The following is a 25,828-nucleotide window of genomic DNA, read 5'->3' as shown; positions in this document are numbered from 1 at the left end:
GAGTACCATATCCTCCTGATCGTTTTTTTCAACAGCCGTGGCTCAAGTACGCTTACTCGTTGTTTTTTTAGATCTTTGCAAAGCTTATTGCTCTGTTCCCCCACTAACATAGAACAAACGCCTTGTATTACAGACTTGCATGGGTGGACGTTTTCGACAAATATTGAATCAACAGCAGCTGAACGATGAGTTATGACAAAACGAAAATTCAGGTTATATTTTTGTTGTATGTTGATTGTTTTTTTCTTTTTATGCCGAAGGTATGACCCGTAAACGATGTGGTTGACCCGTATTATATGATGTTGATGATTGTGTCTGACCATAGAGCTGACAGAATAAGGACTTCTCTCTATGATTCTGTATGATTCTGACGAACCACCGGATGAGTGTGTGGCACGTACTGCGGTACAAAGATACTCTTTGCTGCGGTACTGAAACCTGTGACCACCTATAACTGCAACAGAATACACACTACTATCATCTATTATACAATCAAGTGACTTTGAAATGCTGGCAACTGACAATGAGGGCTAGCAACGTTTGACAAATTTAACAATTGTCAAGACCAGAGGGGGCAGTTATCGTCCATTGTTACTAGAGACCCATTTATAAGGTTCCACAATAAAGGTGATCTTTTGCGATTCCGTGTTATCGTTTCCTGTGTTAATTATCACAAGACATTTTTGCTTTGTTTCAGCTTTAATTTCGGTTATTCAACTACTTTTGTAAATGCACTTCTTAATAAGTTATGTATCAGTGATTACTTGTCATATATTCATTTTTACTGCTCATACATCACGCACTTGATTATTGCCGTCATTGTTCTATAAATAATGGCGCCAGCCAGCAACATATACATAATTTTCTCTTCCGATTAAACGTGTTCAAATCATTATAACAACAATCACGCAGCAACAACCGAACAAACGATATCACTTGTATTTTTACGGTAAAATCCTGACGGCAACTAGTGTCTCTCATGCCAAACAAAGATAGGAAAAAATTCAAGTTTTGAACAACAGAACCTAATAAAATAAATTTATTTTGCTTCACAACAACATGGAAGATAATCAACAGTTTAATCTGCGATGGAATAATCATACCAACAATATCGTTCAGGTAAACAATCAAAAGCCTTTATTCCGTTATGAATTAATTTCATATTTTTCATTCTTTACTTTTGTACACTAGGTTAGGTTGGAAACATAAAATCTCTTCAAGTGTTAACTGACATGAGTAATAAGTATATTCTTTGTACAGGTGTTTTTGGAACATTTGTCGTCAGAACAGTTGGTTGATGTAACATTATCCTGTCAGGGGCAATTTATCAAAGCTCATCGAATGATATTGTCGGCATGCAGCCCATACTTTCAGGTGATTTTATGGAGCTATTAAATTAATTTCTGTTCTCTAGAATAAATCAGAAATTCTTTTATTCGTTAATAAAATTTAATAATTTTGCAGGAGCTCTTTAAGAACCACAAAACAAAACATCCCGTTATCATTTTAAATGGCATTAAATATGAAAACCTTCAAATGATGATTAAATTTATGTATCATGGTGAAGTCTGTGTTCAAGAAGCTCAGTTGGACGACTTGCTTGCGGCAGCAGAAACCCTTCAAGTTAAAGGCCTTAGTAATGTTCGAAACAAATATGAAAAAGGCAAAATACAGTCACAGAATAATATAGACAAAACTCAAACATCAAATTTGAAAAATAATCACAATGAACATATGACACCTGGACCCCATGAACTAAATTATTCACAAACCTCTGAAAAAATTGCAGAGAAAAATCGACCTCCGCCACCAGATCCACCTCGAGTTCGGAAGCGCCGCAAAATGTCGCACACAGTTGTGAGTTTTTCATCAAATCATTTTCACTAATCCTACGTGGGGAAATCATTACTGTGTCATGTTCGAATGAATATTTATTCTCAGAACGAATTGGCTAAGGAAACAGTCTTCACCAGTAATGGGGCAGTTTGCCTAGAACCTGAAGTGCCCCTGATAGAAAATGAAATGGAAGAAGCAATGGTGAGTCTGTTGCAAAAAAGAGTACCCCTTTAACAAATACACCGTCTATGGATCTTGTGCCATGCGATACAAACAGATGATTCGTTTCAGATTAAAATCGAACCACTCGATATCAAGGATAACTATGAAGAAAATGATGTAGATTGTCCATCTTCTAGTGAGGTAATTTTACATATCGTTACACAGGTTTCAAACTGTCTGAAATGAATTTGATTCAAATAATCCCCAAATCTGTAGGTGAAAACATTGAGAATAAAAGGCAGGGGAAAATCGAGTCAAAAAACCATTGTGACAACCGAGAAGGTACAAGTGGCAAGTAAAATCCCACGGCCACCCAATGCCTTCATGATTTTTGCCAACGAATGGAGACGTAAAATAGCATTCCAGTATCCAAGTAAGCAGAATCCTCGTGTTTGTGTTTCCCCGCGTAATTATTCAATATTCATCAATCAACGACTTTGCTTTTACTGTCATATACATATAAATGAGAATAGGATTTAGCACGCTATCTGATAATCACACTCTAAGCAGTGCTTGTTTTGTCTTGAAATAAAAAATGTCTGCTCAGATGAAAACAACAAGGAGATATCTGTAAGATTAGGACTGATGTGGAAGGGGTTGAATATCGAAGCCAAAGAAGCTTATTATGCCTCGGCAAAGAAAGCAGATGAAGATCACAAACGTAAATATCCAGGCTATTATTACAGTCCTAAAGAAGCACGTCTCAGAAAGAACTTGAAACAAGATTTAATGCTCGCCAGATGTCTCCCAACTAATATACGGGTAAGCTGATTTATCGTTGAGGTAAACGCTACCCTACATAATTAGCTTCTGCAATAAATCCCAGGAGAATTATACTTATATTGTTGAGCCATTTTATTTCACTGCTGGGAATGTATAAAATTTAGTCAATTGAAACGTTTGATGCAATTGTTGAAAAATGAAGTTTACCAAGATTCTGAAATCGAATAAAAAACAGAACACAGCAGCTTCACGACTGTTAGTAGTTTTCCTTAACTGCAGGACATTGACGCACTGCGTCTTGTTAAGGTTTTAATGAACGTGGACAATCGACCAGGTAACATGGTTCTCGTATCGCCAAAGGATGAAGATGCTGGGAATATTGAGATTGATGAACCAATATTATCTGTTAAATTAAATGGGAAGAACCGGTTAGCTGATCAAGAAAAGAATGGTATTTCCCTCACGTCAGTATCAATCTAACTCCAAATACTCAGTTTCTCCAGAATTATTATTGTTACTTTCACCTCCTTGCAACCAAATTCTTTACTAAAAGGCATGATTGTAAACAGGTACAACAATTCTACGAGCTGTAGTGTAGCATACCGTATAATTCAGTCGCCCCATTCCAAGATCATTCAGATAAACGTTGCAGACTCAATGTTATATTATTTCCATTATTTCGAATAGGATCTCTTTCAAAACACAGGAGTTAAATTTTACAAGCACAGAGATAAATCAAAAATATTCGATCAAAACGTAACTTGTATCTCCAATCAATTTTTCTACCCTATGTCTATAATCGGGAAAGTATTTGAGTGCACAAAAATGAGCCAACTATGATGTTGGATAACCGCTTATGATCTGAACGTTACATAAAATAACATTTTTTGATGTTGAAAAAAAAAACAATCCAAATATAAATAAAGTTTATCTACTTTTCATACGACACGAGAATATGATAATTAAAACCGAGTAGAAGTTTCTTTTGTAGCAAAGCTAATCAAATCTGTGAGGTGAAATAACATCACCATTCTCACTAATTTTCTAGTATTCACACATATCAAATCATAGAGTATACCAGATATATACTGTGTGACGAATGTTATTATTCCACAGAGTATTTTGCACTAATAATAAGCTGTAATTTACAAATTCAAATATTTCAGACTGCATGTATTTTTCGTAGATTATCATTTCATCGTCAATTTCACATTACAAATTGGTTTAGTCGTGGAATGAGTACCAGAAGAATTTCAATTCAACCCAGGCCATGTACGTATGTACACACATTATTATGTGGATAACAGGATAAAACAGGTGGAGAAAAAACAATACGGAGATCGTTTTTTTAGCACATGATATGTTATATTTATTCTTCCAGGATAATCTCGAAACAATATAATGTTCCAGTAGAATTGACATTTTTCGAAAATTTAATTTACTGAGGGAAATTTATTGCATTGTATACATGGTATGCATGAATCGTGCATCATGCAATGGGTTCTATTGCAAAATTCATAATAAACATTTTCTCAGTAACAACGCGTTTCCAAACTTTCCATTGAATGGATAATTTTCATTGTAAACTGTGAAATCACTGCCGCATGCATATCTGTAGATATAAATCTCACCGCTGATTATCTCGCGAGCGGCAGGCTGATGGCAATCGCTGCGGGGCTTCCAATTATTGAAATAAACAACTGAAACGTTGAGTGTCAAGTAACCTAATACTGAAAAATCATACAGCTATTTATGTCAATTGTATGTAAGCATGAAATAGGTGTATGTTTTTCTTATCCGGCGCTGAGTCTTTCGGAGGAGGCTTCTTGTGCGTCGCATTACATATCCGTGTATCTTTTACTGTGAATAAGTTCCCACAATGGGCTAGTTCCATCTTCCCACATAAAGTCATAAGAAAAGTCCCAGATCGGAGCAGCCAATTCTTCCACACGCACAAAAAGTTCAAGAATAATACTAGAAGTCATTTCGCAGCTCTAATGAACTAATAGTATTACCTATTAATTAAATGCTTCCCAAAACTTTGTCACGTGTAATACTGTTATAAAAATTCACACCAGGCAAATTACCCAGATAACAAAGACTCGAACACGTGTGTACAGATCGGAATCAATATCCAACTAAAAATAACACTCATCTCATGTTACAATGAATAGTGGTATTCAATCTTCAAATATATGCGCACAGGAAAGCAATATCGATCACTCGTTTCCCTATCACACGACATTTGACTAGATTACATGAAAATATTGCACCATCGCATCATGCAGCATTTGGTATTTGATATAATTCTAACTAAGTTTTCTTATTACTATTCTACCTTACACATATGGGTATTCACTAAGGTCAGATCAATTGTTCGATTATTTTTTGTTTTTAATCATGAATAATTCTTGATAACTAGAAACTATAAAAGTAAAGTAATAGTAATACGTATGACAAAAACAAGTAAATTGGTATTTTGAATTTCATTCCTGGTTTGTGAATTCTTGAAATATTATCGAGCGAATATCAGTGGATTCCATGAAATCAATATACTCAAGACAATTCACTACAGTACATATATTCCGAATGATTGAATGATAAGCTTTGAGAAAAAATAAATCAGCCTGCGGCTAAATCTAATGATAATATCAGCATATGAATCCAGATTTCTTTCGAATTTCATTAGATTACGTTCTTGTCGACTATCATCATCGTCTTGGGAACATTGCAACTAATTCAGCCTCTTATATCATTTCATCTTATATCAATCAAACACCATTGGACGAGAGAATTTGAATATGGTGTCAAAACCTTTGCATGTAAAAATAATTCATGTCCAAGAGTTGATAAAATCAAAGATCATGAGATTCATTGAACGTAATCAGATATATTTGTCGAATGTTTCAGATCATCATCTATTAGACTGTCAATGGAGGCCGATACTCCTTATTTACAACATAAAACTTATGTTTTTTACCAAATAAACCCCAAATGACAGCTACATTTTCGATTAAAATGTTGAACGGTATCGTCGATAACGCTCCACATATACATAGCAGAAATCGTAGAATTCCAAAACGGTATAACGAAAAAGATTTGACAACACCAAATATATACATATAGATATTCACAGCACCTATGAAGGCACAGAGAAAATCAATAATCAGAGGACATGTAATTGGACACAAACTTGCCAGTATCACATTTGAGGTAGATAAAGGCATTGTTACCCATGAGTAACAAGACACTCCTAAAAGTATCTTGTTCTTAATGGGAATCGCTTTAGAGTGAACAACTAACAATATACCTTGTAGCCATCTTTTTCTTTGCTGAACAAAATCCCATAATGAAAATGGTGATTTTTCCCACATTTCACCTTCCACAAAATTGAAAGTGTATCCTTGCGTAAAGGCTTTCATTGCAAAGAAACAATCTTCAGCTACAGATCCATCCAACCCATTGTCGAATGAAACTTGCCTCTCCGCACCTACCTGTTATGACATATGCATTGAGAATCAATTAGTTATTATCGGTACAATCAGTGTTGAAGTCTCCTGACTGTTATTAGCTTATCGATAGGAGATGTTCAGGTAAAAGATACAATCGGCAAATATCACCGTGAACTTGTCAATATATCTATTCCCAACATGGGTTGCACCTCATAGTGTTCATTAGGTAAATGAACTACCTGCATACTGAACTCCCACAAAGAAGACCAAAGTAAATATCAAAGCTTAGAATTCTAAGCTTAGAACTTTAATACTGACTGTTTTAAAATCAAACATATTGCTAGAGATTGCTTAGCAGATAAAATGACACAAGCTACATTTTCTGTATAACGTTCACCCAAATAGTTTAGAATAGATGCTATTTAGTAATCAAGAATATGATGTTGAATAGCACTAGATTTACAATCCGATTGCAAGTCTATTTTTTATATTATTCTCACCTGAGTAACAACGTAGGAACCTTTCATACTAAATAAAGGTTTGTGGAACATGTAGAATTGAAATCTCAGTTTCCCCATGTCGTCTGCCACTCTGAAGCTGTCAGCAAGTGTGGTGATCCAGTTCACAACGTCCTCATTAGCATATGTGATTAATCCCTGTCCAAATTGATGCTTCCCATCCAAAACAAAATTGAGTATACCACGGACAGAGTTTTCTGTCAGTAATGTTTCTTCATCCAAATGTACAATCCAGTCATGATCTGCTAATTCGTTGACCGAATTCTCAAGACAATACTGTAATGCTCGTGCCTTGAATAATGCGCCGGTAGATGTACGATAACTCGCTGGTATGACAAGCTCTCGTATTCTCCGATGAGATGCTAGTCCAATTGGCTTATCACTCACAACTTCGATCTGAAAATTCTCCAAGCCTGCTTCTCTACATTTGTTCATATTACGGTTCACATTTGTCTTGACTAGGTGAGGGTAATCACCCCTCGTCACTATTCTTATACAAATGAACGGCGCAAGCAAAGGAGATCCTTTCAAAATAACTTTGTCTGGGAATGCATTGTACATTGTTAACCCGATAAAATTGAACAACACTTGGGGCAAAGAGAGGAATGTAACTATACGAAGAAAATACAACACTAAAGCTGCTATCGGCCCATAAACTTCCCAAGGATTCAGATTCACTTGATTATCGGAACTCCATCGTAGACCTCCCGATATTACACCAAACACAATGATGACAAACGCCAGCAAAGTACAGTGTAAGACGTGTTTAGTTCTAGCGCTCAGCATTTTTCCTAAAAGGACATTATTTTAGTGGTAAGTAGTGCATTATAGGTATAATACTTAGTTAAAAACTTATGGTCATTAAGCCTTGAGGGTTGCAAGGCTAAGGAGATGGTGTCAACTGTATCTGGTAATTACTATAAACGAAAATCATACAGCTCAGCTACGTTCCGATTCCTTAACAATGGAGAAAGAGCTATGCACTGGGAGTTTTTACTATTTGGTGGCTATGTTTCATTTTACAAAATGGGTCTCACGGTTGGCTAGGTTTCATTTCCGTAGGAACAAAGATTTAAACCACCAAGTACGTATGTACATTCATCATGAACTAGAAAATATACAATCGAGTGCTCAAATTCGAAAGAGCCATAGTTGCATTAAAAACAAAAGTATAGTATTATTTACATAATTTAGCAATCTATTTTCAGAACAAAAAATTATGGGTACGATTCGACATGAGAACCGGCGAGCTAATAACTCTTTTGACATTTGTTGGACAAGGCGTGTATAGTGAGGTTTTTATTCTTAAATTTTATTTGGTTACCTTGTGATACTTAGCCTGGTCGGATATTCATGTTATTAACTAATGTGAGACTATGTTTATCGCATAGCTGGAAATTTGTTCATGTGAACAAATTTGGAGGCATGATATTTGGCCGGTATGCACTAAAATACAACAAGTAAAACAGATTTGATGCTTCACTTTTGTTTACACGTATATTGCTTTCCCTGCCAAAGCAAGGCAGTGCCAAACTAACAATAAAACCTGACCAAAACGACAGCGCACAGCTAGTCGCCTTTCTGTGACGGCATTATAAGAGTTCAGTGGTGCCGATAGACGATAGCTATGCCTTCACCCCGTCGACCATCTTTATCTTATTTGCAAAAAATAGGTGTTCAGAAATATTTCTAGCTGTCGCAACTATGGTTAGAACTCACTAGCCAAAATGCGGACGAAAATTTAGAATTCGCAGAACATTATGTTGAAGAAAGAACAAGAAATTGAGACATATTTTTTAACTGTGTACATGAAACTGTGTGTTATACTGCACTTTAGACTGCGATGGTCATCGACGCTTCCATTGTTCGTTAGCCTCATTATTCTCATTATGCTGAAAAAAATCATTTGACATGAAGATAAAATCAATTTCGAAAACTGGCATTTTTTAGAATCGTTTATTTTTCTACATTAGCCTGAATGATACCTCTTTCAACACTGCCCTTTCAACAATACCGACAATTCTATTCGAACTTTGGCGGTTTTTTGAATCATAATTACCTAGTCAAATGTTATTAGCCACACAATTTTCAACTAAAAACCGCGGTTTATCATGTAGCTTACATTCAATAAGATCTACAAATGGAAGATAGTTTGTTATTCTTACAAAAGAAACACAATGACGAAATATTACTCCTCCTGTTTATTCTTGATATCTTCAACGGTACATTCATGCTTGAGATGATCACTTATACATATGTATGTATAATAACATTGTGTAAGAAAAAAACAAAACACCAAAGACTATCAACCGAATGATTTTCAATTTTTGTATGAGAATTCATTCATGTTTTCGAATATTACGAATTAGATAATACGCATGTCACTCGTGATGAATAAAATTCGTGGTGAAGATAGTTACATCGTTGGGTGGCCAGATCTTGCACATTGCACGACCTCTCAAGAGACCCTGAGGAACAGGGCCATACATACGAGAGTCTGTTGAATTATAGTGATTGTCACCTTCGAGCCATACATGACCAATGGGTACCTTTAAAAGAAAGAAAATGTACGAAATTAACACGATATCATAGTTTCGAGTTGCATAAAAAGTTTCAACAATTGTAACTAGCAGGAGTAAGAAATTTGTACAAATGGATCAGAAAGCAAAGATCAATTTCCCTGTTATTGCAATGCTCCAAACTTCTCAAAACATGAGGGTATATCTTGTTCATAAGAATACATTCTAGTTATATCTGATTTTAATTAGCCTCGTCCTCACATGTTTTGGCAGAGTTTTACTTGACAATATTGATGTCTGGGTTTATTAAATGTGACAAATAATGTGATAGATAAAGAATAACATTTGTATGGAGTCATTACAGACTCGATGATGTCGACAATTTCGTTTGGCATAAAGTCATCATCATTTGTCAGGTTTTTTTTGTCAAACCAAGAACTGCATCTACCGTTGAAGAATTATTTTGATATTGAATTATTAATTGCTTTGAGGCTTGTGAATAACATCATCTAATTTTAGCATGTGGGAGCAACTCACAACGTAGGTTGAAAATCCATTGTAAATTTTATCCCCTGGAAGACCAGTAACCCGTTTGCATATATGTTGACATGGATTAGAGGGACATTTTGCAATGACAATATCTCCTTTGTGTATACGACGTAAGCGTGGTGATACGTGCTCAGTAAAAAGCACGTCATTGCTGTATATTGTTGGTTCCATCGAAGGTCCTGTACACTGAAACACAACCTTGGTATTTGACCGAATAATATGTTACCACTGGCGATTGCAAGACAATTCCCATCTTTCCCCCTTGAGATGTGGAAATTTATTCAATCACTCGTTATTCGTTACGTTACAATCGTTGTAGATTAGAGCGTGTTTCAAATTATCGCGGGCGGTTAACAATTGGACAAATTGTTAATGCCGTCGATAAAGTCGAATACATAAGAATAATTTTGACGTGTCGAGATTTTCCCCGAGGCCTCTAGATAATGGAAAATGGGGCAAACCCTAACCTTGGTGTCAAAATCCGAAATGACGAAAATTGTTACTACAATATCGCCTAATTAATGACTCATGAAAAAATTAACTCACCACGACAAAATCGCCGATATATTCTAACGCACAGTGAGTTACGCATCCGTATTGCAATAGCGTACCTATAGCGCCTAATATTTTATACGATATTTTAATGAACATGATTCTTTACTGCCATTGACATTATGATGACGTCTATTTTCCGCATTCCAGTCAAAACTCGTGCATTTCCAACCCAATGTTGAGAATATAATACAACAGCGTATATTACACGTTACGAGCGACGTGGAAGCGAACGGTGAGTCGCATGAAGAATATTCAGATTAGATTGTTAATTGTTAAAATAATAAGTAATGTACATAACACGCATATAATCCGCTTTTAGAAGATCACCTACTAAGTATGCGGGTAGGTATCCGATCATAATACACAACATTATTTACGTGCGTACGTGATTTCTGCCATTGCCACATTTTATACATTGAATCATGCAATAGCGAATAGACGGTGACTATACTCATTGACCATTCCGGAGACCGAAGTATGATCGATAAAACAGCGTAGCGGTATAGCGGTGATAGGTTCTTGAACACATTAATGGCAGATCAAGTACTGAATTTCTTCAGCGAGTTTTCGAAATTAGTTGGCTGTGAGTTGCTGGTGATGTGTTTTCACTCTCTCCATTTGCGTATCCAACGATGAATCGACTATTTGTGTTTTAAATTGCTCTGCACAGAGTTGAATATTTTTCTAATTAAATATTTTACCTGCTGATAAATACATGAGTGCCGTGAATATATCATTTTCGTAGAAATGATGTCAATAAACTTTTCTAATACCGTCATTTGATACATGTACCTGAAAATTGAAAAAATTAGAAATTGTACGAACAAAATTTGAGGGTGATTTGAGCTCAAGTATTATAAGATAGCAACAGGAGAAATCATTAATTAATGGTGAAAATATTTAATATTTATTTGACTCTATATACTCATCGATATTTTGACTTTTCATCGGCTTCTGCTCTGTAATAAAAACTTTTTACATCTACCACAATTTTCCATTCTATTGTGTGGTGATTCATTGACATCTCCTTTATTGCAATGAATCATTCTGTCTTTTCTTTGTAATCTTCTTGACCTCTGGTCACATGGAACTCTTCTGAATTCCATGCCTCTTGTGTTTCAATTCCACTCAATTGGTTCGATCATCTGCATCAGGGTATTGCTTTCACTGACAAACTACATTTGGATTTTTTGCAACTATCTATTATCCGGAGTTGTCAACTCACTCAATTGGATATCAGATTTCAACAACACAAATAACTTTTCAAAGATCGGTTGATTCTATTTAGGCTACAATTTTGTTCAATCACTTTGATCCTTGAATTTATCAACTTACTTAACTAAATCTAACCGTTAAGTTCATTGTTGAAAGGCATGCTATTTGATTACTTCCAGTGTAACAGATACTTGAACACTGTGCTGTGTGCACCAATTGTTAATCATTCATATATCGTTCAACTGATATCAACTTGATTTGTATCGGTGTAACGTGTCCAAATCAGGTGGGAACTCTTAGATAGAACGTAATTAACACATATTAAAGGAATTATTATATCAGACCATCCAATATCAAAAAGTTATATTTGTTGCTGGGACTATATTGTCTGTAGCTTAATGCAAAGCTAACAACAATTTTGTGATTTCCCTTATCTTTTGATTCAATTTTTTCTTTTGTTCAGTAGAGACAAAGTTATAATTTCCAAGTGGAAGTAATAGATTGTATGTAGAAAACTTAATTATATAGATTGTGTTGATCAGATCGACTTGATCATGATTAGTGTTGAGATTGTGTGAACGTAAGTTTTGCTGTACCTGTTTGCTACCCAAAAGCTCGAAATACGCTTAAACTATTCTTCAAAGTCTCTATTAAACTGAGTAGGATCTAAATGCCCATAATCAATTGCGCTTTAACAATTTCAGATCTTCACATAAGCCCTTTGTCAGTTCATAATTCCATCATTAACTGTGAGAACGGACGATTTAAAATACCATTAGAGCTTGTTTCATAAACCAGATGTGGGTCAAGTTCAACACTTTTATGATATAAGATTCATTAGATTCAGTTGTAGGTGTGTGAACTTTTCATAGTCATTGAATTTGGTATTTTCGTTTTAGACACTACTGATTGTATGTGAGTTTAAATTGTATTGTATGTATCGAATTTGATAAGCTTTTCGATACTGATATGTTTGTGATTAAGGGCACTGATTTTAATACTGACATTGTCTCATTGCATTGATCCAAATAACGAGTGCCAATTCAGGACAAAAGTCAATTGCTTGAAGAGTGAGGTTTTCTAATGAATGCTACGTCGCCGACGTCTTAAATCACTATCGCTGGATGCTGCAACTTTTAGATTTCTCTTTATGTCAAAGTACACTTGCTGGAATGAATAATCTAAACTCTATTGATATTTTCAGTGTTGAAAAACAACAATGGGCCGCTATTCCGGAAAAAAATGCCGTTTGCTAACGATGCTGTGGCTCACAGCATTCTTTTTTTTAGTAGAAATAATCGTTGGCTATGTGACAAACTCTATGGCTTTAATTGCTGATAGTTTCCACATGCTATCAGATGTAGCTGCTTTAGTGGTCGCATTTCTCTCTGTGAAGGTAAGCGTATTAACCATTGCTTTGAGATATGTGAAACAGCTATTCAAAAATCAAAGCACTCATCTGCTGACCATAAAAAATATGTGTAACTATTGAAATGTACTTCAGCTATATGGAGTAGAATTTATTCTCGTCACAAAGTATTGCGCGATGAATAATCTGCTTCACTTGATATGGCAGTGGTATATGCAAGTACATAAAAGCAATTTGACGATGGACTTTATTCAGCAAGAATATTAGCTACACTAACTAAGACACTCTGCATAATTGGCAATTAGTAATAATAATATTTCATCTCTGATTTTCTTTTGACAATTAATCAAATTATGATATTTGAAACAACTTTTCATTATGTATTACGGTTACAGATGTCTCCCAAAAAATGGTCAAAGAATACATTTGGCTGGGCAAGAGCTGAAGTACTAGGAGCTCTGGTGAATGCAGTATTTTTAGTCGCGCTCTGTTTCAGTATTACCGTTGAAGCTTGCAAACGGTTCATCGAAATTGAAGAAATTTATGAGCCCAAACTTCTTGTCGCAGTTGGCGCTGTAGGACTATTGGTTAATGTGATAGGGCTTCTTCTATTTCATGGTAGGTAAATAGCGATCTTCTGTATTGATTCCATCTCTTTAGTTGACAACCTTAGCTACTACTTACCATCGAAAAAGGTTATAAAGAGGAAAGGTTTCCGTCAGACTAGACAATAAGGCCTCGTAATGGATCATTTACTTTTAATCCTTACTCGTTTCTCTTATTCATTCATATTCAGATTGATTTCTCAGTCGTTTTATAATTTGATCCATTATGTAGGTCAGCGAAGCAAAGCGGTAACTTGCCCTCTTCCTGAAGATATCGATGTTGTATCTGTTAATTGCGAAGCAACTCCCGACTCTGCATCGACGAGTGGTGTAGGTCAGCTGATTTTATAAACATTCGCAATTTCGCATATTAAAAATAAACAAGCTGATCACGTTGTTTTGAAATCAGAAGTTATTATTTTTTTAGTAGCAAATAACAGCAGTGACATAGCTCGTGTTATTCTAATATGATTGGAATTTATCGCCGAAATGATCGTTTTTTCTGAACCGCTGCTAACCGTAGATGATGATATAAATAGCTCCGCGTGTCTATCTGCTAGGCTTGTCTGACTGAAAACTTTCCTACAGCCTGGTTTTTTAATCGAATTTAATTGTAGGCAGCACCAATGACAAATGAGCCATGTATGGTACACTCATTGATATCTTGATGCAACAACTCTGTCCATGTATTATACTATCTCCTTAATATTCAAATATTTGACTAAACATAACAGTAGCAGTAATTGTAGTTAGTCCTGAATATTTTTTTTCTTATATTTTAGAACATGGGAATTCACATGGACACTCACATGGAATTTCTCGAAGCCATAACAGGCTGAGCACTCTTGTCGGTACGGATGATAATGAAAATGATGCAACATGTAGGCCATCCACCTCACCGGTCAAGCGAGCTCATGGTCATAGCCATGATGCCAGTCAGATGAACATGAGAGGCGTATTTCTTCATGTTTTATCCGATGCACTGGGCTCTGTCATAGTAATCATATCTGCATTGATTGTATGGCTTACAAAATGGAATTGTAGGTGAGAATGTTCAGAGTTAATAATGCAGCAACCTGTTCTGTTGATTCATGTAATAAACTATATTGAAATTCCAATGGCACCCAGAGATTTGAAAAATTCATTGCTCATTTTGTAACTTACAGGTATTACATAGATCCAGCGTTGTCATTGCTGCTAGTATTACTCATACTCAGATCAGTGTGGCCATTGTTACAAGAATCTGCCTTGATCTTGCTTCAGACTGTCCCAACTCACATACAGGTAGGATCAATTTGCCGAAATTTCATGCTTCAAACCTTATATGAATACTTTCGTGGATCTTTATGAATCGATTTTTATATCTCACTTACGATTATACACAGGTAGATGCGATTCAGCGGCGTTTACTGGATAATATTGACGGTGTCTTAGCAGTACATGAATTTCATGTTTGGCAACTGGCTGGTGATCGAATTATAGCCTCTGCCCATATCCGATGCCGCAATCTTTCTGAATATATGAAGATTGCCGAACAGGTGAAAAAGTTTTTCCATAACGAAGGAATTCACTCAACCACGATACAACCAGAATTTATAGACGTGAGTTTTCCAAATATCACCGTTCAATAGTGCAGTACCATCTATTTTGTATAATTTATTACTCAGAATTATTTTCCATACAGTATCATGCCAACAGTGAGGTACAAGAGACACCGACGGAAGATTGCGTGCTTGATTGCCCAAAGACGGATAAACCTTGCAATCACGCTACCTGCTGTGGACCGTCGAAACAGGTCTGAATATTTCTTTACTTCCAAGCATGACCCTTACCCGTATACCCTTTCCATTCCCTGTAGTATTACTCGAAACGGAATGCCACCCATCCTCATGGTCTGCCAAAATCCAGATGCCTCGGATATTGCCTGGACGTTATCAGTTCAGAATCCAACTCATGCCTAGGTACTAATCCAATGCGATCCAAGCAAGTGACTCATACCCTAGATTAATACAATATACATATTAATGAAGAGGTAGCTTACACCATTGGGCGGATCAACCAAAGCTCTCCCTGATGTAGGCTTGTATATTTTACATCAGAAATTAACGGAGACTTTGGTCAAGTCCATCTGACTGTGTCGGTATTCTCTTGAATTTTGATTGAAAGTTTGGTCGATGTTCTGAATAACGTGGCAATAAAATTGCGTAGGGTCGTGAGACACCTTCACCTGGAGAAACGCCGTATATGTGCAGACAGCGTAATAGTCTAGCACGATCAACGGTATCTATAGCTGGAACGGAACAGCAAGAGGTCAACGAAATGGAACGTGGTCACTTATTATCTCTACCTCCCCCTCACCAATCCGTCCAATTACCACACCCCCTGGTCAATTCACCGACGGCCTGACTCTCTACATCATATTAACGAATGACTACCTCGATAGCCGATCGCGTAACATCAGAATGCCATTGTACAAACGTAATAAATTAATACACCTGAGCGCTTATCTCACTGCAACTGCGCCGTTGACGAAAAAATTGATATCAATAAGAGCACAATATGTGATTAATAATAATCAACTATCTAGAAATGCTAGTTTATTTATCTGCGAATTTGTTTGCAGACCGCATATTAGTTCATTGTATTGAATAAAAGTATGTATTATTTCTAATACTCTACCAACAGTTCGGTAGAGGAATTGGCTGGATCTTATATGATTTTTTTGGTCATCTTGCTCGCTTTTGATTGGGTGAGTGAGTTACTTGTCGAATGCCAAAGTCATATACATACCAAATGGGATATGTTATCTTTCATTTCGTGCTTATTACATGAATTTGTCTTAGCTGCCTTGAGAAATATTCAAATTCCTGTAAAATCAATATAAAACTTGCGATCGATGGGATTATAGTTGAGAGAAAACCTTATTCATCTTGCACACGAATACATCAATTCATTTCCAAAACAAATTGAGATAAAACGGTCATGTGCATCGATAATTATTATTACTTCTAAGAAGTATTTTCCAATTTGATTGTAGATGTTATATTTTCATTGTATTATTATTATGATTTATAATTGAATATTTTTCCATTATGTCATGCATTGTCTCTATTTTAATACAATATTTCTTTGCTCTGATTACTAGTTGTGGGGGATTCCCATTGCAATTACCATTCTTGCATTGGCAGATAATTTTTGTGCATTTTTTCTCCCTTTTATCCGAACAGAAAAATTGCTTATTGTTAGCTCAAAGATGTTGTAACATTGTCACTTTTTTTTTTTTTTTAATTTATTGAATTTTCACTGCAACACCAAAATAGTCCATTTCCATGTGTTTGTGTTTAACTTTGGGTATCAACTTTCACAAATTAAAAATATTCTTTAGTATAAAACTTCTTCACGATAAACCATTGCCTTAAATATGGCCACAGGTGTTATCCAAAAACTGCGATTTAGCCGGGTGTGAATTAAAAAATGGCTAGTGCGAGGTGCATGAACTGGGAAAAAACCAATCTGTGACGTCGCAAGACATTGCTCACGTCATTATCGTTCTTACATTAGCTACGTTTTCTGCGTTCAAAAACAAAAAAAACAAAAACAAACAAACAAACTTAAACAGATTGCGTAGCGTTTAAGTTGTTCAAAATAAAGTTACCAACTACTAATCGATGCACCTTAGAAACATTTGTATACCCTGCTCACCGCTCATAAATTGAAAAATTCATAGAAAATGATTATTTACGGTTTTATACTATTTCTACGAAACAATATTAATATATTACTATTTACATTCAATGAAGTCGATCAAGTTTGAAATTATGTAGTTTCAAACAGATACTATAGTGATTGAAACAATGACACTTGTCATCTATTTACATAGTGTTGCTCACTTACTTGACATCTTCCACTGAAATTTTACGTCAGTTGATTAATCTAATGTTTTTATTTTCGAAATGTCGAGTGTCTGCACAAACCTAGTAAAGCTTGTTTTCGAATGTTAATGGTCGATCGTTGGTGTATTCAAATCGGACAGAAATAATTCCGATGTTTTACATGTAATAGTTTTTTAGTTTTTTTTTTTTTATTCATTTATGTTGACTTTACAGTTGAGAACTTTTCTAAAAAGCAGTAGTACGACACTGATTACTGAAATTTTTGTTTACACGTGGAGTAGATACACTTGAGCTGCTGCTGATGAATTTAGTGCATAAATTTTAGTGATATTATCTTAGAAATGATAATAACTTTCATTTTTTATATTCTATGGCCCTAGCAATTTGATTGCTGTTATATTGTAAGATAGGATAACTTATTGAAAGGATTATCAAAACTATGAGAGCTGTGAGTTTCTAAATCTACAGATGACTTAACTTTTTTGATGGTATCTTAGGTATAAATGTAAATAACAAACGAAAAACTATGTATAAACTAATGTTATCAAAATATGGAAGAATATAAATTTATCCATTGACTATACACCTATCTGATTACGTGATTGGTGGAAGGGAAATGATTCATGTATTTCCGTTGAGTAGCTATTACTACACAGATCTCGGAACTTGTAACGGGACATTGCACATTGATCACGATTCGTAAATTTACCTCCACCGAAACCCTTACGATCTTTAGATCAAAAAGGTTGAATACTTAAGCTGAAGCTATTTGCTGCATTATCCAAGCAAGATAATTTGGAATATTTACGTATACTCCAGGTACTCCGGCTGTTGCACACCCAATTCCCCATGCCACTAAACCTACGACTTGCCATCGTCCTCCCACTTGACATACAAGAGGCGACCCACCATCTCCCTGCAATATAAATTGTGTGATATATAAACCAATTGTTTTACGGATCTTTTCCTCGTTTTTGCAGAAATACAGAAATAACAAAAATCAATCAACTTACCGTACAAGCGTCTTTGTTTGCTTCACCACCAGCACATATAAAACTGCTTCTGCTCAAAGTGAAAAATTGTCCAAGCCTTGTACCTCTCAACCTTGCTTCACAATCATTTTGATCTAGTATTGGAACATCGACTTCTTTCATGATATTTTGGTACGCTCCACTGGGTCCAAAGGCATTTTGCCCCCATCCAGAGACCCAGCATCTGTAAAAAAAGAAACGATACTGAAATATCGGGCTGGTTCCCGTTCGAAGTTTTTAGCGACGGTGATGCTGTACACATGTTATCAGCCTTACACACCTTGTTCCAGCTGCTGGAACCGATGTTGGAGGGCATATCGTACTTATACCAGGGCTGGTAGCTACAGGGACCGTCATAGCCAATCTTATAACTGCTACATCATTTTGCAAATTCGTGACATTGAATTCTGGATGTATAGACATTTTTTGCACGTCATAATCCTGGTACGGGTACATCTCCGTCACAGCTTGACCATTCCAATCGCCAAGTCTCATTTTCATGGCATTAATGGTATTACTGAAAAAAGGTTTGTAAAACTGGAGATTGTTATTAGTTGTAATGTAGGATACCAAACTTACGCGTATGAAGCCACTTTGTGGGCTACAGTCAAAATGTGTCGAGCATCCAAAAGAACTCCGGATCCAATGTAGTTATTGGCTGTCGTTAGTAAAGCAGCTTGCCACGGATAGGCACCGTAACTTGCTGTACCTGAAGGTTGAGCTGTTAGAGGAATTTTTCTTATTCCACAACTAGCATCGATCATTCCAGATGAGTTGCCTCCGGTTCCAGTACAGCACACTTGTAAACCGGTGGTACAAGTTAAGCTACCCTGATGATATAAAAAATAATTTGATTATCTTTATAAGGATCGAAAAACAAATAATATGGTGAATGGTGATAAATGACATTATTCTATACAAGTCGTTCACGATCCAATTATCACTTATAATATACATATACATGTACGTACATGTATGTATAATATAAATTACAAAAGAAGAACGGTATACATAATTGGTCGTGTGAACTCACCGGGTTAACAATTCTTATATCAATTCCACCTGCAGTAGGGGCGGGGGTGTTTGTCGCACAAGTACCCGGAGGTACACACGTGCACGTTCCAGCTTGAAAACGACGAATAACAAAAGAATTAGGAATAATGTACCGGAGTTCTTTTGACGAAAATATCGGTTATTTTTACCGAATCGATCTACGTTTATATTCATATAATGAGGTACATTGAAATCCGAATCACAAATTATTCAAAATTGGTAGATAAGGGAACAAACGCACTTTGAGGGGTAGTCGGCATCGGCTGCGATTGAGTTTGAGTAGATTGGGCAAAGATAATTGTTTGTGTTTGCCCCAGACTATTTTGATAGTAATGTTGTAGAAATAGAAAAAATACTGGAAATCGGCACATATAGTTCCCGTGAAATTTGAACATGACGGCGATCTTTCTAGAGATACTTGGTAGCGAAACCATAGAGCAGTAGAGGCCGAACTTATTATGACGGTAGTCGCAGTTCATTATGGTTTTATATATGCAACCTGAGCGTATAGATTTTGTTTTTTCTTCAAATGAATTCCACATAGGCATAATTGCATTATATCGTATTCCCAGGCGAAACGAAAAGCTACGGCCTTCCCCGTATGTTGTACGACCGCAGAGCTGCCATATCATACATAGTTGCTGTGTTATATAAACAAAAATATAACAATAACTGGGGAAAAAACGACAAATTACTTCCCATTATTATCATCCTACATTTACGCTTGCTGATCACCTGTCTGCTACCCATAGATCATCTAGCCCCGAGTCATATTAATGCCCGCTCGTAAAATTACAACTAGCCACTACAAACCGATTTTACTGATAACAGATTTTAATACACATATGTATATGGAAGTCCTACCGTTTGTATTGAATCTGCAACCACCAGTGACATCAATGTGCTGAATATTTGATTCTTTTTAATCATACACTTGCAACTGACAATGAGGCCAGAAATTTCTATTAGGTATCCCTTCCATGTGTTGTGTGGAAACCTTATTTGATCTTGATATTAATAAAGCATTATGATGAATCATAGGTATTACGGGCCGATGTCGACCAATCTTTCTAAAAAGCAATAGAGGAAACGACGTTAAAGTACCACAAATTTCCATTTCCTGTTCAACAATTGATAATATATGTAATTATCTACCAAAACTCGGAGCCTTGCAGCAACGCTTGCAGACAATTGCACACCGGCTATTTTATTTTGATTTTTTGATTCCAGCTAAGATCGTATCGATATGAATGTTGTGTCCCGAATTCGCGTGATTTCAATGAAGTTATGCATCTGCTTTGATCTGTTTCAGGAAAAAAGTATGTACTCGTAACATCATTTAGGTATACAGAGATAATTGCATCCTTATCACTATAATGAGAAGTATTACTATCGTTATCACGATATCTTACCACGTCATCACCGATATCTCCCCAATATATAGGAAAAGTGCAATATTCAGCAGTGGTATTTTCGTGTAAGTCCGGACAAGTATAGCCGAGCTTGTAGTTTTGCTGATGGAATTAATATTTAATTAATATGAATGGTAACGAGTTCAGGATGTGCGTAATAAAGCCGACAATGATATTACATTTTATTGCTATCCTTGCAACAAGGCAGTATACTTATGGTTCGTATTCTTTAATTGATTTATCTGTTTGACAATTTCAAAATTTAAACGCGGCTGTTAGTTTCAGGACTATCTTGTTACGTCTGTCAAAGCCAGAGTAGGTCGACGTTGAGTTCGTGCGTTTCGAATCCAGTGAATTTTTCGAGTTCGTGTGATTCGAAATATTGCACAATACTTCGAAGAGAATTATCGGATCCAAAGGGAATTTTGACCGCGTTTTATCGCGGCTGTGAAAAAAACCCGAAGTATTTGAATACGGTAGTAAAAACACCTTCTGCTACAACGTATTATCGTGCTTGTAATAGTGACTTATGTAATACCGGGGATGGCGTGGCAAGAGTATCTACAACTACTGTTCTCAAAGTTGTCCGGGAGAGCATAGTTGTTCCCGGACTTGGGGTAGCTGGAAACGGCGCTATCAATCTTCACGCTGGTACCATCAGTGCCTTTTTATTAATCATAGTAGTCTTTCTTCTGGTCGCTTATTTTGAATAAAAATATACATATACATAGGTATACATTTTATAGTACGCCAAGTGTGTGATGTGACCCTCCTAGCTTGGCCTACGTATAATCCATGGTATAAATCAATAGACACCTTCACACCCACTGCTGGACATCAATTTTTTACAAAGTTTTTTCTTGAGAATTATCTAGCTTGGAATGGAGTGGAGACCCTCGGTGCCTCATCAGGAGACCCTTAAAGGTCTTTCGAGGGTCTCTAGAATTGGGTACGTTCGCAGGTTGCTATGTGATCGATTTCAGAAGATTTCAGTAATCACATGGTACAAACACGGACACGGGAAATATTTCTTATGTCCGTGGGTATAAATAACATGTTACACATTATTGTATTTCAGCGGCCACATGGCAGTGGGAATTATTATATTGAAATTCATATTTCTTCCGTCGATTTATATCAGAGAATCATCTCTTCAGGATATAACCAAGATCAATAAGCAACAACAGAATTAGAATATATTGAGTCAAGAGAGAAGCAATATTTCTTGTTGATTCATTACATGGTGTTTCTCCAGAATTCGTCTGGCAGGCACAAGCCGTTGTTGTGTAACCGTTCGACTATTGAAAGATAGCAATTATTCAAATAGTATTCACAATATAAATCTAGAGCTAATGATCATCCGTTATTCAAGATATATACCATTTCTGTAAAACATCCTGATGTCAATGCAGACGTTGAATCTTCTATCATTCTTCCACAAAAGTATGAAGCATTGACCACTGAAAAATGTTCCGTTATTGAAGAAGAATAAACAATGAGTACGACTAGTTCAAACAATAATACTCGACAGGTCACTAAAACACAAAATGAATTGTACCATTAATATGATATGATTGCACTCACCTACATTATCAAACATGTACGTATATTTTATACAAGTAAAGCCAGATCTCAATGGACATCCAATTACCGAATGATTGTAGTTGTCCCATATGTATGTTATATTCGGTTCACTGCCATCAGCTGAAAATAATATATGGGTATTTGAAATACATCAACACCTTTTCTATAATGACTAATTAACATACTGACTCGTTATGATAAATGGTTCGATACAGGGTGTACCACCATAATCATCACAAGAAATATTGACAGTGCTCATGCTGTCATATAATGGTCCCAGCCAAGTGAAATGTAGACAGTATGGTGAATCGATTTTCGTCATAGTTGATGTATTTTTACACACTTGAAAATGAAGGTAAAATACTGCAATTACAGATTATCGCCCTTGGTGAATTATTAAAAAGTATTTCACTTTTTTGACTGGTGCAATGTACCTGCTAAGTGGTTAGTTAAACCTTGGAATAATACAACCAAAAAGTAAAATCGCTTCATGGTGCACTCGCTACATTAAACCGCGATATACTGGTACTGTTCAATAATTATCATCACTTATCTGATAACGGTACTAGTGCGTCATTAAATTTTTTCGGATATGTTCTACAAACCTAATCAATGTATCGGGTTTAATCAAATCTTTCAATTGGAACTGACATAGAAGGCATCTGTGACGATTTCTAACAAAACTTAGATGTTCGGTTTCAAGTACCGGAACATCCATTGAAAGCGAAACAAGTGAAATACTGAGGAGGGCTTCTGCAAAACCTGCGAATAGAATTAAAATACGTATTTTGTATTATTTATTATAGACATTTACATTTTACCCAAGTATGAAGTATCTAGTAAACTAATGGATAACATTTGAGGATTGAGACAATAAATGCGGAAGGCCAGCAAAAAGTATAGTTGATATCTCGGTATAAGTGAATACTTGGGCAAATATATGTAGGTATACTTTCGAATGAAAAATCGTATATTAAATACGTCACATGGTTCGCATTTCAGCTGAGATATGAGGGATGTCAGTGTAAATATATATTTTGACTTGTTCGATAGAGCTCAATAAAGCTAATGCATATTATTAAAATTCATCGTGCCGCGCCAAAGCTTCTCCAAAATCTGTGGCCTGTGACCCAACAAAAATATCATATTTCTCCAATATTTCTTCTTTTGTAAGTTTTTGATCAGCGTCACTATCTGCCTCATAAATCAAGTGTCGAGATTCCGCTTCGGCATGATCAAAGTCTGCTGGGATAATCCAATTTTTCACCTAACAACAACAGAAACGAACATTAAATAGAGACACTAGAAGTCTGTCCCCCCGAGTCCTGCACTATTTGTCCGCGGCAAAAATATACAGAATTTCTTCATTTGTCAAAGACTGTGATAAATATGCTGAGTTAAACAAACCTCTTCAGCATCCATTGAACCGTCACCGTCTTTATCTCTATAAGTAGAAAACTGTTCTCTTTCATTCTTCACCCATTCTGGTTCCTCTTCATCGGCTCCACCTCTATACATGTCCCCTGAAAATCCAGACACATAGAAACCAGCAAAGTTCAATGTAGATAAATATAGAATACATACCAATATATTCAGCTACAGATATTTTTCCATCTCCATCTTTGTCAATGTCCTCCATTGTCTCCAAGACTACAACATCCCGCATGCCATCAGTTTCTTCGGGATGAAGAAACCCTGAAAATTCTTCTCTTGTCAGAGCATCATCTCCATCTTTATCTGCTACCGTCCAGCGCCTACGATCTCGGTTAAGCATAGCTGCATAGGAGAAGTTGTCTTCAGACTTTTCAGGTTGATCGGTATCTGTATCATCCATAAATCCATAAACCATGCTGCGGTATTCCTTCCATGGAAGCTTATCTTTGTTTTCAGTATTGTGGGTTGTCCATTGCCGTTCAACATCATCTTGGATGTAACGTTGCTGAGTATATTTTATCCAGTCTTTAAGTTCCTCTTGAGTCACCAGCCCATCTTGGTCTTTGTCGATTTTATCTACAATGATACCCAGACGTCTTCGGCTTTCTTCCGGGCTCAACTGGTCAAAAGTCTTTGCCTCTTCTCCCAGAAAAGCTTCATGATCATAAGATGGATTATGCTGGAAATTAATGAAGTGTTCTTGCTCGCTCAGATCCTGAAAACCATAATATGTACAAACAAAAATTGTTAGTAATATTTCATTGTCTATAACAGAATTAATTTGAAAAGAGATATTGGCATACCAGTAGACCGATCATTCAGAGGTTAGCAAATACACAAATTCTAAATTCAGTTCGTTTAGAAATTATAGATTCAACAAACCTTGTTCAAAACTCGTTCCTGAATTTCATCTGGCTTCGGTATGGCTTGGACAACAAGAGCAAGTGCGAATGCTTCGATGAGTATGAATAATCGCTGCATAATTTAATAATAAATGCTTAATGTCAAAGTAGAGGAAACGAATTTTTGGGCCAACTTTCCGATTGTGGTAGAGATGATGGAAACTGTCGCAAATCAATCGAGATTCGTTTAGGTTTAAACGCTACACGACATTATTCACTCTGGAGAGTGCTTTCAGCTTCCACATCATCAAAAGCTGAACTTCTTCCCTATCGCCGGACCCCGCCGCACGAATTTCTTTCGAGGATAGTGGAACCATTATAGCACACATCACTGCGCTCATGCTTGGCGAACAACGTTCGCCGGGTGTCGTATGTTTTCATTCAACAACAATTAGTCTGCATCTTGGAAAGAAAAAGAGGAAGAGGAAACATCCGTTTCATTGGAGAAGCAATTAAAATATGAATACAGTAGAACTTGGACAGCGAATTGGCGAGGACTTTCAGTGATCTTGTACAGCTTAATTATATCAAGTGGCCCAATCAATGGTGATGAAACTTGCGCGTAGTGATACCGACGTAAGTGGGTCACGTCAGAGGTCACGATGAACGCGGTACTAGAGAGCTATAACCACGGTTCTATAACGCGCTGATCGAGCTTGCACCATGGACACATCCATACCTCGTAGGTAGTGTGTAGCAAAAAGGAAGAGAACCGGTTTTTTACTCTCCATAGTCATAAGGAAGAATAATTTTCACGTCAATTTGAACGTACAATTGAAAATGTAATCATATATTTTGTCCAAAACTAGCGAGACCACTGATCTCTGTATTGATTCTGCGTGATTTGAGGCTCAGAAACGATGGAAATACTAATCCTCTGTTTAAATTGATTGACTGCTGTACTCTACTGCTTTGAGAAGTCAAAAAATTGTAATACCTTGATAGCTCCTAGTGGT

The 25,828-nt window shown here is 36.2% G+C and overlaps 8 protein-coding genes across 21 annotated transcripts; 3 read left to right on the top strand and 5 right to left on the bottom strand.

The window, feature by feature from the left end:
• Nucleotides 1-976: 976 nt before the first annotated feature.
• On the top strand, nt 977-4,320 carry LOC105682886 (broad-complex core protein isoforms 1/2/3/4/5-like). Of its 7 annotated transcripts, none has more exons than XM_048655269.1 (10): nt 977-1,119; nt 1,261-1,374; nt 1,465-1,663; nt 1,790-1,857; nt 1,942-2,037; nt 2,128-2,199; nt 2,275-2,431; nt 2,606-2,820; nt 3,061-3,245; nt 3,968-4,320. In XM_048655269.1, the coding sequence occupies exons 1-10, from the start codon at nt 1,060-1,062 to the stop codon at nt 4,083-4,085; spliced, it is 1,284 nt and encodes a 427-aa protein (XP_048511226.1). In that variant the 5' UTR covers nt 977-1,059; the 3' UTR covers nt 4,086-4,320. The 7 variants fall into 7 exon arrangements, with proteins under 7 accessions (XP_048511226.1, XP_048511225.1, XP_048511223.1 ...); XM_048655268.1 differs by having other exon boundaries at nt 1,465-1,857; nt 3,061-3,232; nt 3,968-4,053; nt 4,163-4,320; XM_048655266.1 differs by having other exon boundaries at nt 1,465-1,857; nt 3,968-4,053; nt 4,163-4,320.
• LOC105682885 (beta-1,4-mannosyltransferase egh) lies at nt 4,122-8,489 on the bottom strand. Of its 4 annotated transcripts, none has more exons than XM_020850579.2 (3): nt 8,471-8,489; nt 6,734-7,542; nt 4,122-6,275 (listed from the first exon to the last, which is right to left on the bottom strand). In XM_020850579.2, the coding sequence occupies exons 2-3, from the start codon at nt 7,535-7,537 to the stop codon at nt 5,703-5,705; spliced, it is 1,377 nt and encodes a 458-aa protein (XP_020706238.2). In that variant the 5' UTR covers nt 7,538-7,542; nt 8,471-8,489; the 3' UTR covers nt 4,122-5,702. The 4 variants fall into 4 exon arrangements, with proteins under 4 accessions (XP_020706238.2, XP_012250513.2, XP_048511227.1 ...); XM_012395090.3 differs by lacking the exon at nt 8,471-8,489 and adding an exon at nt 8,076-8,216; XM_048655270.1 differs by lacking the exon at nt 8,471-8,489 and adding an exon at nt 7,670-8,064.
• LOC105682914 (mitochondrial inner membrane protease subunit 1) lies at nt 8,075-10,840 on the bottom strand. Of its 2 annotated transcripts, none has more exons than XM_012395147.3 (3): nt 10,706-10,840; nt 9,808-10,005; nt 8,075-9,300 (listed from the first exon to the last, which is right to left on the bottom strand). In XM_012395147.3, the coding sequence occupies exons 1-3, from the start codon at nt 10,742-10,744 to the stop codon at nt 9,133-9,135; spliced, it is 405 nt and encodes a 134-aa protein (XP_012250570.1). In that variant the 5' UTR covers nt 10,745-10,840; the 3' UTR covers nt 8,075-9,132. The 2 variants fall into 2 exon arrangements, with proteins under 2 accessions (XP_012250570.1, XP_012250569.1); XM_012395146.3 differs by lacking the exon at nt 10,706-10,840 and adding an exon at nt 10,366-10,525.
• On the top strand, nt 10,144-18,039 carry LOC105682909 (zinc transporter 1). 3 transcript variants are annotated; one of them, XM_012395137.3, is made up of 9 exons: nt 10,144-10,398; nt 10,522-10,606; nt 12,794-12,985; nt 13,354-13,576; nt 14,346-14,607; nt 14,730-14,847; nt 14,949-15,164; nt 15,248-15,358; nt 15,772-18,039. In XM_012395137.3, the coding sequence occupies exons 3-9, from the start codon at nt 12,809-12,811 to the stop codon at nt 15,967-15,969; spliced, it is 1,305 nt and encodes a 434-aa protein (XP_012250560.1). In that variant the 5' UTR covers nt 10,144-10,398; nt 10,522-10,606; nt 12,794-12,808; the 3' UTR covers nt 15,970-18,039. The 3 variants fall into 3 exon arrangements, with proteins under 3 accessions (XP_012250560.1, XP_012250558.1, XP_048511230.1); XM_012395135.3 differs by lacking the exons at nt 10,144-10,398; nt 10,522-10,606 and adding an exon at nt 11,106-11,264; XM_048655273.1 differs by lacking the exons at nt 10,144-10,398; nt 10,522-10,606 and adding an exon at nt 11,883-12,169.
• Nucleotides 16,823-20,657, bottom strand: LOC105682908 (phenoloxidase-activating factor 2). Its single transcript, XM_048655346.1, has 7 exons — nt 20,645-20,657; nt 20,405-20,458; nt 19,521-19,612; nt 19,067-19,317; nt 18,768-19,004; nt 18,470-18,671; nt 16,823-18,372 (listed from the first exon to the last, which is right to left on the bottom strand). The coding sequence occupies exons 1-7, from the start codon at nt 20,655-20,657 to the stop codon at nt 18,211-18,213; spliced, it is 1,011 nt and encodes a 336-aa protein (XP_048511303.1). The 3' UTR covers nt 16,823-18,210.
• Nucleotides 20,658-20,971: 314 nt separating this feature from the next.
• On the top strand, nt 20,972-21,678 carry LOC105682912. Its single transcript, XM_020850657.2, has 2 exons — nt 20,972-21,170; nt 21,232-21,678. The coding sequence occupies exons 1-2, from the start codon at nt 21,080-21,082 to the stop codon at nt 21,663-21,665; spliced, it is 525 nt and encodes a 174-aa protein (XP_020706316.2). The 5' UTR covers nt 20,972-21,079; the 3' UTR covers nt 21,666-21,678.
• A 341-nt stretch (nt 21,679-22,019) lies between these two features.
• LOC105682911 lies at nt 22,020-23,276 on the bottom strand. 2 transcript variants are annotated; one of them, XM_012395143.3, is made up of 5 exons: nt 22,971-23,276; nt 22,726-22,899; nt 22,537-22,656; nt 22,333-22,412; nt 22,020-22,250 (listed from the first exon to the last, which is right to left on the bottom strand). In XM_012395143.3, the coding sequence occupies exons 1-5, from the start codon at nt 23,026-23,028 to the stop codon at nt 22,098-22,100; spliced, it is 585 nt and encodes a 194-aa protein (XP_012250566.2). In that variant the 5' UTR covers nt 23,029-23,276; the 3' UTR covers nt 22,020-22,097. The 2 variants fall into 2 exon arrangements, with proteins under 2 accessions (XP_012250566.2, XP_012250567.2); XM_012395144.3 differs by having other exon boundaries at nt 22,726-22,878; nt 22,971-23,274.
• Nucleotides 23,277-23,305: 29 nt separating this feature from the next.
• Nucleotides 23,306-25,197, bottom strand: LOC105682910 (calumenin). The gene is made up of 4 exons (XM_012395142.3): nt 24,853-25,197; nt 24,121-24,685; nt 23,944-24,059; nt 23,306-23,803 (listed from the first exon to the last, which is right to left on the bottom strand). Exons 1-4 carry the CDS (start codon nt 24,949-24,951, stop codon nt 23,615-23,617), a joined length of 969 nt encoding a protein of 322 aa, XP_012250565.1. The 5' UTR covers nt 24,952-25,197; the 3' UTR covers nt 23,306-23,614.
• Nucleotides 25,198-25,828: the final 631 nt, after the last annotated feature.

Source organism: Athalia rosae, chromosome 5 (genome assembly GCF_917208135.1).
Source record: "Athalia rosae chromosome 5, iyAthRosa1.1, whole genome shotgun sequence".
Lineage (NCBI taxonomy): Eukaryota > Metazoa > Arthropoda > Insecta > Hymenoptera > Athaliidae > Athalia > Athalia rosae.
The sequence above is the reverse complement of the archived record's forward strand: the minus strand, read 5'-3'. Positions and strand labels throughout refer to the sequence as shown.

What these genes read in the sequence shown, in the direction of transcription:
- LOC105682910 (XM_012395142.3), bottom strand. Translation starts at nt 24,951, where the DNA reads ATGCAGCGATTATTCATACTCATCGAAGCATTCGCACTTGCTCTTGTT. An exon ending in AGGAACGAGTTTTGAACAAG is followed by an intron (nt 24,686 to 24,852) that starts GTTTGTTGAATC and finishes TATGGTTTTCAG; the next exon opens with GATCTGAGCGAGCAAGAACA. An exon ending in ATCTGTAGCTGAATATATTG is followed by an intron (nt 24,060 to 24,120) that starts GTATGTATTCTA and finishes CTGGATTTTCAG; the next exon opens with GGGACATGTATAGAGGTGGA.
- LOC105682912 (XM_020850657.2), top strand. Translation starts at nt 21,080, where the DNA reads ATGAATGGTAACGAGTTCAGGATGTGCGTAATAAAGCCGACAATGATA. An exon ending in AACAAGGCAGTATACTTATG is followed by an intron (nt 21,171 to 21,231) that starts GTTCGTATTCTT and finishes CGCGGCTGTTAG; the next exon opens with TTTCAGGACTATCTTGTTAC.
- LOC105682885 (XM_048655270.1), bottom strand. An exon ending in GTTCCTACGTTGTTACTCAG is followed by an intron (nt 6,276 to 6,733) that starts GTGAGAATAATA and finishes ATGTCATAACAG; the next exon opens with GTAGGTGCGGAGAGGCAAGT.
- LOC105682908 (XM_048655346.1), bottom strand. An exon ending in GTTCCAGCAGCTGGAACAAG is followed by an intron (nt 18,672 to 18,767) that starts GTGTGTAAGGCT and finishes CTTTTTTTACAG; the next exon opens with ATGCTGGGTCTCTGGATGGG. An exon ending in CAAACAAAGACGCTTGTACG is followed by an intron (nt 18,373 to 18,469) that starts GTAAGTTGATTG and finishes TTTATATTGCAG; the next exon opens with GGAGATGGTGGGTCGCCTCT.
- LOC105682886 (XM_020850583.2), top strand. Translation starts at nt 1,060, where the DNA reads ATGGAAGATAATCAACAGTTTAATCTGCGATGGAATAATCATACCAAC. An exon ending in CATGCAGCCCATACTTTCAG is followed by an intron (nt 1,375 to 1,464) that starts GTGATTTTATGG and finishes ATAATTTTGCAG; the next exon opens with GAGCTCTTTAAGAACCACAA. An exon ending in AAGAATGGTATTTCCCTCAC is followed by an intron (nt 3,246 to 3,967) that starts GTCAGTATCAAT and finishes TATTTTTCGTAG; the next exon opens with ATTATCATTTCATCGTCAAT.
- LOC105682911 (XM_012395143.3), bottom strand. Translation starts at nt 23,028, where the DNA reads ATGAAGCGATTTTACTTTTTGGTTGTATTATTCCAAGGTTTAACTAAC. An exon ending in GTACATGTTTGATAATGTAG is followed by an intron (nt 22,413 to 22,536) that starts GTGAGTGCAATC and finishes AACATTTTTCAG; the next exon opens with TGGTCAATGCTTCATACTTT. An exon ending in CAGGATGTTTTACAGAAATG is followed by an intron (nt 22,251 to 22,332) that starts GTATATATCTTG and finishes ATCTTTCAATAG; the next exon opens with TCGAACGGTTACACAACAAC.
- LOC105682914 (XM_012395146.3), bottom strand. Translation starts at nt 10,470, where the DNA reads ATGTTCATTAAAATATCGTATAAAATATTAGGCGCTATAGGTACGCTA. An exon ending in ATATCGGCGATTTTGTCGTG is followed by an intron (nt 10,006 to 10,365) that starts GTGAGTTAATTT and finishes GTTGTGTTTCAG; the next exon opens with TGTACAGGACCTTCGATGGA. An exon ending in ATGGATTTTCAACCTACGTT is followed by an intron (nt 9,301 to 9,807) that starts GTGAGTTGCTCC and finishes TTTCTTTTAAAG; the next exon opens with GTACCCATTGGTCATGTATG.
- LOC105682909 (XM_012395137.3), top strand. Translation starts at nt 12,809, where the DNA reads ATGGGCCGCTATTCCGGAAAAAAATGCCGTTTGCTAACGATGCTGTGG. An exon ending in CTTACAAAATGGAATTGTAG is followed by an intron (nt 14,608 to 14,729) that starts GTGAGAATGTTC and finishes TGTAACTTACAG; the next exon opens with GTATTACATAGATCCAGCGT. An exon ending in TACAACCAGAATTTATAGAC is followed by an intron (nt 15,165 to 15,247) that starts GTGAGTTTTCCA and finishes TTTTCCATACAG; the next exon opens with TATCATGCCAACAGTGAGGT.